At 45.7% G+C, this 10,989-nt stretch overlaps 1 protein-coding gene across 1 annotated transcript in view; it reads right to left on the bottom strand.

Moving 5' to 3' along the window:
- Nucleotides 1-10,669, bottom strand: part of LOC132463293 (fibroblast growth factor 12-like) — a 16,729-nt gene extending 6,060 nt beyond the window's left edge. Inside the window, exons 1-2 of the mRNA XM_060059351.1 lie at nucleotides 8,852-10,669; nucleotides 3,696-3,799 (exon numbers count right to left, since the gene is read on the bottom strand). Coding sequence (XP_059915334.1) covers nucleotides 3,696-3,799; nucleotides 8,852-9,128 — 381 coding nt within the window. The 5' untranslated portion in view covers nucleotides 9,129-10,669. The remainder of the gene's footprint in view (nucleotides 1-3,695; nucleotides 3,800-8,851) is intronic.
- Between the last annotated feature and the right edge of the window lie 320 nt (nucleotides 10,670-10,989).

Below are 10,989 nucleotides of genomic sequence, written 5' to 3'. Positions count from 1 at the left end.
TTTTCGATTCAAGTGTTTTGTGCCCCAAAGTGGAGAAAGAGAACGAGAAAGAAAGATAAAGTGACCCACTGAGAGAGAGAGAGAGAGAGAGAGAGAGAGAGAGAGACACAGAGAGAAAGAAAGAGAGAGACAGCGAAAGACACAGAGAGACACAACAGTGGTTACTGCTGTGCTGTAAACTAGGTCATGGTTAGACGAGTGTTATAAATAATGAAGAAGAAGACTTCAGTAGAAGCTGAGCCCCCCCACGCATTCCCTCTCCAAACCCATCGCTGCTCCATTATCATCCCGCTGGTTCGTGACTGGAGAGACACGAACCACTCTGCAACACCGGCACGGAAAACCTTCAAAACGTTTTACTCTGTGTTTGGGATTTAAGTGAGGAACTCAATCTGCAGCGAAGGCGCAACATTTACTCAACTTGATTTGTAGTCCTTTCTCCCGCTTTATCGTTAGATAATGTACAAAGTCCACTATTTTGTAACTGTCGAAGCGTACATCAAAGTGAAATTTAATCCCCGAAGGAAACAAAATCATATCTCCAGATTTATGTTTTCACTCAAAAAACGTTATGTTTAATAATGCATTCAGGATAAAGCACCCTGCCTGCATGAGTTACAAACAAACACGAGAGAGCTTGTTCCTAGAGTCTATAAGCTCTGTGAGGTGGAAGGGAAGGATATCCCTCAGTAATGACCTCTCATGGGACACAGACAGCGAGAGAGAGAGAGATGGAGATGTGAGAGCACCAGACCGGCTGCAGAACAAGCGGTGAGATCATGACATTGTTAGAAGAGGTATTACAGGACAACTGCCACATCGAGAACCACCACATGGTCAAACCTTCACACGGACATTATGCAAAAAGGACTTGCTAAAAAAAGAACAGAACTGTATGTGGACAACCTCCCCAAGGCCAACCTCAACATAAAGCTGCAAATATAAGTACCGTATAAGCAAGATCAGTAGAGGAGATAAAACCATTATGATGACGTAGGGCAAAAATAAAGTATGTTTTCCCTCTTTACCGTCAACTATAGGCTAAGGATAAACTAAATATCAAAGGAACCTGTTTATGTCTCTACAAGGTCGGTAAGCCAACACCCCACCCCCCTCCCATCCCTGCAAACCCGTCCCACCGCCCACACGTGGCGTGCCAGCAAGGGCTTGCTAATTTCCCATGGTGCACCTCTGAGAACCCCAAGCTGAGCGCACCCTGCCTGGTTTTAATTAAAGTGGCCCGTTACTGTGGAAACGTCACAGTAACGAAATGTGTATTTGACAGTCCCTCATCCATCTTACTGTCTCACTCATGCTGACTGTTTGTAATCAATGTTTCCCGGTCCTGCCTGTCGATACGATGATCCGGAACAGGGGTTCTCCACTGGTGGGTGGCAAACTCTGAGTGGGTCGCAGAGCATTAATCCAGACATTCATCTCTAGAAGGAAACCCACAAATGAACTAATGTGTCAAGGTTCGTTCATGCAACAATGGCTGAATCTTTCATTCAGTTAAGCCCCAAGTGTTACAGCTTTTGGTAAATGCATAAAGGTATTGTTGTTTACTTCACTAATTATCAATAGATATTGTATTTATTTCTGCTTATTTATTTTACTATTTATATTTTCAAGAGATCTTCTCTAATCTAAGGCCTGTATGGAAATGACGCGGACGAGGAAGATGATGAGGAAGTTGATGATGATGATGATGATGATGATGATGATGATGATGATGATGATGATGATGATGATGATGATGATGATGATGATGATGATGACGGTAATTACAATAATGGGGTAAATAGTCAGTCAGGCCACAAACAATAGATAATCCGACCAGTTAAACATAACCATAGCAGTGGTGTTTGTCACTGACCTGGAGCCGTGCCCAGCTATAAACCAATTGACCAATCCAACATGGCACAACTCATTTTGGTTTTATTGACTGAGTCAGACCTATAAATAAAATTAAAAACAGTCCTATACATTATGCCGGGTGCTCAAGTGTGTCAGGATGCTATGCAACACAACACAAGACACACCTAGCACTTCCTACACCCACAAATGTGATTCAGCTTGGTCGATTAAAATAATTATACTTTTAGAGAACTGGGAGGTGGAGAGTTAGTACAGAACGGTATAGAATTATAGATTCACTTTGCCTTTGGTGAAGTACGACTCTGTTGACTTGGAAAGCTCATCAGCGCTGCACTCATTCCAGTTTATTTCGAATATCTTGTTGTGCTTTCGGTCGGGGGATCTGGCTCTTCTGAGAGATTGTTTCAACACGGTTATTTAAATCTTAGCGCGCCTTTCAAGCATGAACGTCTCCCGATTCGCAAGCAAATAATTTGCTCTGACATGTTTGACGACGGTCGTGTCGCAGTCTTACACCGAGACCAGCTTTGATCACTCGCAGCACTATGATTAATTCTAATTTCTATTTTAAGAGAGACAGCTCGTTTGACAATAAGTGTTATGGGTTTTGGTTGATTTGTAGCTTCATTGAAGCCCGCCCCAATAGCTGGCTTGGGATCATTATGTCACTAGTGCAGCTCCCTGCTGTCAAATCCTTATGCGAAATGTGGATTTTTTTCAGTCCTGTATTACTTGTGTAAAAGCGTGACTTGTCTGTAACTGGATTAGGGATCCTGAGGCTTGAGGTTGCATAACCTCCCCACTGAGTCTGTTTCTATGATCCCTGTTTCATCACCGTCATCATATCTCTCTCTTCCTCTCTTTCTCTCCGTCTCCCACTATCTCTCTCTCTCTCTCTCTCTCTCTCTCTCTCTCTCTCTCTCTCTCCCCCTCTTTCTGCTGAATACCTCTCCCCCTCTTGCATTGCATCACATTAATGTAAACCAGTTCCAGGTTCTGCAGCTGCAGGCCTTTTTATGTGCTTGTCATTATGGCGGGCAGCATTATATATCCTATCTCAGGAGGCCACGTGCTCCCTCCACCCGGCCCCTAGCCGCCCGGCTCTGCCTTCTGGAGGCCATTATCCTAAGAGACACCACGGATGAGGATTGGCGTCTTCAAAAGGACCATCATTTACCCATACGTATTTGCAGATTCAACAAAGCATGGCTAAAAAAGAACTGTGAAATGATCTTAAAGGAACAAATGACATTCCTTCAAACTTCCGGGGTTTCCTGTTTTACTCTGAAGTATCTGTCATGTTTGAGGAAATGAGATACAGAGTAAAGGGGAGAGTTAACATTATATAATATAGACTGATTGAATGTAATATAATTGAATCAGGAGTTGTATCTGCTTATAATGTGGACAAAAAAAGTCCCCTGTAGCTCTTTTGTGCTGAACGTGGACATGAGGATTTGTTTCAATAGCATGAGCGCTTAGCTTTGGTGTCAAATCCAAACAAGTTAATGCTGGGGAGAGAACAATGGGGTGGGCGATTATTGCTGCGTTCAGAACTGCAGACCATCATCATCATCCTCATCATCCTCACAAACACAGCACAGCTTGTGTTCAGAGACAAGAGGGTGTTCGTAATATTGCAGTTGTTGTTAGTTATCAGAAGGCAACATTAAGAGAGAACGGAAATATACTAATTTTAAATGTATATTAACATTTTCACCTATACTGATAGTCTTATTAACATAGACGCACACATGTCATGCAAATACACACACACATTGACACGCAAACACACACACTTTATGAAGCCAACTCACCGATCTGTAGAGCATGCCTTCCCCGTTCATGCCGATGTAGAACCCACTCTTCAGCCCCTGAATGGCCACGACTCTCAGACCCACAGGGATGAGGTTAAACAGGGCTGCAGTTGGCGAGAGACAGTGATAGAGCATGAGGGAAGGAGAGAGAGGGAGAGAGACCGTGATGGATAATGAAAGAGGGAGAGAGAAAGAGAGACAGTGATAGTGCATGAGGGAGGGATAGAGAGAGAGACCGTGATGGATAATGAAAGAGGGAGAGAGAAAGAGAGACAGTGATAGTGCATGAGGGAGGGATAGAGAGAGAGAGACCGTGATGGATAATGAAAGAGGGAGAGAGAAAGAGAGACAGTGATAGTGCATGAGGGAGGGATAGAGAGAGAGACCGTGATGGATAATGAAAGAGGGAGAGAGAAAGAGAGACAGTGATAGAGCATGAGGGAAGGAGAGAGATAGAGACCGTGATGGAGAATGAGAGAGGGAGAGAGAGAGAGATAGACAGTGATACAGAATGAGAGAGGGAGAGAGAGAGAGATAGACAGTGATACAGAATGAGGGAGGGAGAGAGAGAGACGGTGATGGAGAATGAGGCAGGGGGAGAAAGACAGTGATAGAGCATGAGGGAGGGAGAGAGATAGAGAGTGTGATGGAGAATGAGAGAGGGAGAAAGAGAGACAGCGATAGAGCATGAGGGAGGAAGAGAGAGACCGTGATGGAGAATGAGAGAGGGAGATCAGGAGAAAGTGAGACAGTGATTAAGAATGAGAGAGGGAGGGAGAGACAGTGATGGATAATGAGGGAGGAAGAGAGAGAAAGAGAGACAGGGATTAAGAATGAGATACAGAGAGAGGCAGTGATGGTTAATGAGAGAGAGAGAGTGCGAGAGAGAGAGAGAGAGAGAGAGAGATGAAGAGATTAATAGTGATGGAGACGGAAAGCGGGATAGAGAGAGTGGAGAAGAGTGAGACCCCCGGGTCAGTCAGGAGAACTTGCGGTCAAAACCATATACCAGACAGAGGGGAAGTGCACATAGCAACAGAGAGTTACAAGAAGCAGATAAGACATTCATTTCAACGACAGTTTTTGCAAAACCACCATCAGTCTGATATGTGTGTCTCGGGTGTCAGTGAATCGATAGAATGCGGGAGTCAGCGGTTGGGTGACTGCGCTGTCACGAGGTAACACCCCGTTCTCTTCATTACGGGGTGACAAGGCGGGCCGACAGAACTGATAGTGCCACCGCTGTGGGAACACCGGCCCCTTCGGTGGTGGACGAGGACGGAGCGCGGGGGACAGGGGCTTCAGGTCTCAGACTCTCACAGACATCGGTGAGGGGGTGAGAAAGCAAGGGGGTCCGATACAGGGTTCAAAGGGCCAATTCGATCCTTAAGCAATGAATATCGACGTGGCGCTTTGGCATGTTGAGGGCTGTAAATCTGGCCCCTGGTGAGCGGAGTGGAGTGGAGCTCTGATTGCGTTGCTTCTACCGCAGATCTTCTTATGTAGCATTGAGGCAGGGGACAGTGAGTTCAATGGTGCTCTATTGATACCTTGTATTTGGTTATTTTGTTCTTCTTCTTCCCAGCCCATCCGACCCCCTGCCCTTATTGTTGTCTTTTATGTACATGAGGACGTTACCGCCATCTCTCATTCTGTTATCAATTAATGAGAGTCTGTTCTGTCATCGATCAGTCTGTGCTCGTCCAGCTAAGACTCTCTTGCTCTCTCTCTGCCTCTCGCCCGTTGGATTTCTCCGCCTCTTCAGCGAGTCCACAAGGCAATTTGTACTGCGGCAGCTGGAAAAATAAATCGGTGTCGACCTTATGACAACAACAACAACAACAACAACAACAACAGCAGCAGCAGCAACAACATCACCGCCAGAGAGAAAAATCCTCTTTATTGATGAAGTCCGCTGAGCTCACCAGTCAAGCGGACAACAAAGAACAGCGTGGCGTAATGGCCACTCTGGGTGAGTCGCAGTCAAACAGAAATACAATGCACTGCACGACTCTGTGCAGGGGGAGATTGCAGCCCTTCACCGTTCCCAGTCAATGCACTGAAGACAGGGGACCCGAGCCGTCAGCTGGGTCACCCCGCAAACGTCCGGACCTTTCAATCGTGCGGCTCCAGCCGTTCATCAACTTGAGGAGGAGGAGCCGTGAGCAGAACAGGAGAAAAGTCGTCGTTAAGCTGATGAATATTCAGAGGGAAGAGGACGAGTCCTTCATAATAATTCAAGTCTATTGCCCAGAACTTGCCTCCACAGCCCCCTTACGTGGACGGAGCTAAGAGATTCTATTTTGTCAGACGAATGGTGTTAAACCGCATCAAATCCCCCCTCAACACCAATTACTTCAAAGGAGCGCTAATCGGCTTGGAGGAATTCTTGAAGGTAAAGCAGGGCTGCTTGATGTGGGATATATGTGGCCTGATTAGCCGTTTTATCCCTTGCAGGAAAGAAAAACGGTTGCATTCTGCAAATGCCAAAGGCACCTCTCAGCCAGGTCGCAGCTCCAAGTGTGGGATGTGTTCACCATGTGTTTCTGTCACAATTGTCTCTCCTTCTCCTTCAGGGTAAAGGAGAGGGTCCCTGCAATCGGGGATTCTAGTTATTAGGTAAATGGTGGGAATGAAGTGAGTGAGTGAGCCTTATTTCTCGCCATCAAACATTGAGTCATAAATGGAGCGTGAACTTCCCCTGGCCGGGCAGTCTTCCGGTATGTACCATGGATTTATTTTCTTCCAACGGCTTCAATATTGTGCAGGTGATTACTGCAGGGGATCAACCGACGGACCAGAATTAAATTATGGGCTGCTGACTCAAAATTGTACACGGATGTTAATTAATATAATGGTGTTCCATCAAGTCTGCCTTTGATTAACTGCCAATCCTGCCAGGTACCCATGTAGAGCATTAAATCTACCACTGTGTATGTGTTGCAGCTGAGCTGTTCCAAGGGACATTCTGTTCCAGTGCATTGTTAAAAAACGTGTATCCCGTGTCATTTAATCAGCATTATATCTATACAAAGATTATGCATCTATTTATAACGCTTGGAGCATTACAACTGCATGGTTCAAAGTGTATTTTGATTGTCTTTTCATGTGATGCTTGCTCGGCACAGGTTGTCTGGTGAACGTAGCGTGTGGAATCGGTGTAAACAGAGGAACTAAATAACCTAAGGTTTAAAGCGAGGAAAGGTCACACCTAGTATGCAGACCGGCCCGCCCCCCCCCCCAGTTACCACGCCTCGGAGCTCAACGATCCTGTCCGTCAGCCGCGCGTGTGCGCTGCGGGTCACGGGTTACATGCTTTCAGGACGGGACGGTGGGGGGACAGGGAGGGGCGGGGTTCATCTATTATTTTGATCACCGCATAGCACAGCGATCAATAGGCGAGGGGGCCGGGCCTGAATACTAAGCCTCCGCCGTCTCAGTCCAGGGTCTTTCTCCTCGTTCTTCAACGGTTCTTCTTACCCGGTCAACGTCTCCAACGGCTCGCGGCTCACTCCGTCGGCTGGTTCCATTTTCTAACTTTGGCTCTTTTCTCTGTTCTGTGTTCCTATTTACATCCTCACACTGGATCTCTTGTTATCTAGCTCTCTAGGTACCCTCCCCCCACCCTTCTCCTCTCCCTTTCAGGATGGGGCATCAGATACAGAGAATAATTCATTGGGTAAGAGGAGATGGGGATATTTTTAGTGACTTTAGGCTGAATTATTCACTGTGTTTCTTGGGCCTGTGGCGAGTGCTTAGCAAGAGGGATTGCCTGGAGTAAAGGAAACCCAAAGTTACAAGGAAAGTACTTCCTCGCGACCACAAAAGGAAGAATCACCAAAAAGCTTTCCGTATACCTTGTCTCATTAATAAGATGTTGGCTCAATAATCTAAAGTCTGATATCAAACTAGCAAATCTTGGTGCACGGAACTTTTCACAGCAAGCGTGTCGCCGGAGACAGGTTCTGCTAGCGGGTAATTGGCCATGAACAATAAACACTGGGTCAGCAGCACTCTGTGTGTTAAGGTGTGTGTGTTTGCCGACAGGACGAAACACACTTTTTAAAAAGCGTTCATGAGACCCTCCGCTCGTGTGATGTCCGGTAGAATATCTCTGTGACCAAAGAGGACACAAGGCCCCACTCAGTGTTGGGTGTCCCGCCCAGCCTCTGAGCCCTCTCCCCCCCAGGAGCTCTGCTATAACATCTGCTGGAACCCAGATAAACCAGGAAGACCATCTCACACACCTCACACTTTATATCGGGGACTATTAGTTCCTTTTCGTTTTCACACTCCGTGTGTGAATGGTACCGACTCCAAGTTCTTCCAGATTTCTTTCACCTTTCTGATCCTTCTTAGTTTCACTCACATTTACGTCTCCCAAGATGCTATGTCAACAAAGTCACCCTCCCAGCATGTGCTAATCCACCTCCTGTGGCCTGCCAAAGTCCTTCTTCTGCCCCCTCGACGGCGCAATGCTTCTTTCAAGACGGAAAGAAGGTTGAGATGTCCCTTCCTTTTTTTCCCTTGGTTTCATTCAGCTTGGCGTGTCTCCAAGGCGGAAGAAGCAGGAGGAGGGGGGGGGGGCAGGAGGTGAGGAGGCTTGGTCATTACTCCCTGGGGGCTCTGTAGTCCTCTAGCCCACATCTGTTTCTAGAACGTAGTCACTCTGTTGGGTCAACGAGTCGGAGACACAAAATATTCTGCACTCTGCACATCTTTTAACGCCTCATAACGTTGAGCTTGATGGCTTTTTTGTTAATTGATCGTTTTTTTATTGATTGTTTATTTCTTACTAACAAGTGTGGTAAACCTATAAAACATGCATGGTTGAACACAGAGAGGCGTTATAGTAATAATACTAATTATTATTATAAAAACAATAATAATCACCCTCATCATCCTCATCCTTATCATCATAATAATTATAAAATATAGAATCCTGAATATTTATGAATAAAGATTACATTGAAAATGGATTGTGTAGCACTTTCCAGAATGGTCTTTAACCATTCTCATTATTGACTTGAAAATGGTACCTTGTAAACCCGCAGCATGTAAAATGGGGTCATGTGTTATATAACCAAGTGAGTCATTGCTGTTCAATATTGCATGCTGGGAGTTGTATTTTTCATAACGTGCTCCAGCCTACTCACTGCTGTCGCTGTTCTCGTCTTTGCTGCCGTCGATGGTTCCATCTGGCTGCATCTGCAGGTAGAACCCCTGCTGGCTGAACAGCCGTGTGACGATGCCTTTCAGCTGTGGCTCTGAAACACCACACACACAAACACGCAGACACATACACACACACACGCAGACACACACACATACACACACACACACACACACACACACACACACACACACACACACACATGTTCGCAGACACAAACACACATATGCACAAACAAGCGCACAGACAGACAAATGCATACACACACACACACACACACACACACACACACACACACACACACACACACACACACACACACACACACACACACACACACACCGGCCATTGGCCAAGCCACAGCCCCACCCCAACAAAAGACCATATCAGAAATATATTCTTATAGTATGAGAGAAAAAAAAGCATTTTTATATTGGCCTTAAAATATTCGCCTGTCATCTGTCTTCATGTATTCCACCTTTATGCCTTACCTGGTCTCACACGCACACACAACTGTTTCAAAGAAACCAATCATAAGAAAATAAATTGTCACACACCGTCAGAGGGATAAGCATTTTATTTCAAAACAAAGAAACAGGAAACAAGTCCTGCCGGGTATACAAATATTAACCGGCAGTGTGCCATGCATCACCTCTGCCCATGTCATGTTGCCAGCAGTGATGTTGTGAATGCTTTGTTGATAGTCAGGAAAATATTGAGACACTATTTTTTTTCCTCACAGGCCCAAAAAATTATTCTGTCGGATATGGACTCTTGACTCTTGATAAGTGCTCTGTGTCAAATCTAAATCAATTGGATTTCTGTTGCTTTGCCAGCTCTACAGTTCTATTAATAAGTGCTACATTTGTTGGACAGATTTGTCTGCTTTCACCTACAACAAATTATTCTCAATGCAATTAATCTATAGCTCTTTGGGCCGACAAAACCGTGAGCCGGTACATTTATAACCTGATGCTACGTTTCCAGTGGGTGCTTCACCAAAGCCAGCGTTTGACCATGAGCAGACCGAACCAAAGTGTGCATCATTATTTCTCTGGTAACCCTGAGCTGACCTCCAACATGGAGGCCTGGCGTCAGGCCAGAGGGCCGGGAGATGAACTTAACACCTCAGGAACCGCTGATGGAAACCACCACTTAGTTCTTGGCAACCGGAGCCGGCAAGCCCAAGGCCTTCCACCAGAAAGGTTTGGTGTGCGAAAAGAAATATGGAAACTATTTGTGAAAAAGGTTTAGGTTATTTGGAGCAGAGAATAGTAAACTCCTGGGCCATCGCTGTGGCTTTTTTCATTTTATCTTTCTAAGATGTGCTTTTAAAAGTGTGAACAGTGATCGAAGTCGGCCCGATTGATTTGTTGACTTTGCACTTAAATGCTTATAATGGGGATGATTGGATTTTGTGAGTTGAACAGGGATGTTTTTTTTACATCTTTCGCCAATATTTGGCATTTCTTAAATAACAATTGCATCAGGTACATGTTCCAGGGTGAAATACAGCTCCTAAGAGTGATGGATGGATAGCTTTCTCACACCCCTTGTCTTTGGAGCATATGGCTATCAGGCTGCAACTGACCTGCTGCTGCTGAGCCATCAATTCCTATAGGACAGGCCCCTGTATCATGCATCAATGGCAAGGATATGTGTGTGTGTGTGTGTGTGTGTGTGTGTGTGTGTGTGTGTGTGTGTGTGTGTGTGTGTGTGTGTGTGTGTGTGTGTGTGTGTGTGTGTGTGTGTGTGTGTGTGTGTGTGTGTGTGTGTGTGTGTGGGGGAAGGGGGTTTAGTCATGTGCTTGATAACACATAAACAGGCACACACACCAAGCACACACAAACACACACACACACACACACACTAGTTGTGTGTGTGTGTGTGTGTGTGTGTGTGTGTGTGTGTGTGTGTGTGTGTGTGTGTGTGTGTGTGTGTGTGTGTGTGTGTGTGTGTGCGTGTGTTCAAACACATGCCTGAACACAACCACCACACAAACACACCCTTGTCAGTGATGCATGATAGAGGGGGCTTTAGTGTGTGTGTGTGTGTGTGTGTGTGTGTGTGTGTGTGTGTGTGTGTGTGTGTGTGTGTGTGTGTGTGTGTGTGTGTGTGTGT

The sequence above is a fragment of the Gadus macrocephalus genome, chromosome 8 (assembly GCF_031168955.1).
Source record: "Gadus macrocephalus chromosome 8, ASM3116895v1".
NCBI lineage: Eukaryota > Metazoa > Chordata > Actinopteri > Gadiformes > Gadidae > Gadus > Gadus macrocephalus.
Note: the sequence above shows the minus strand (reverse complement) of the source record. Positions and strands in the feature narration are given on the sequence as shown.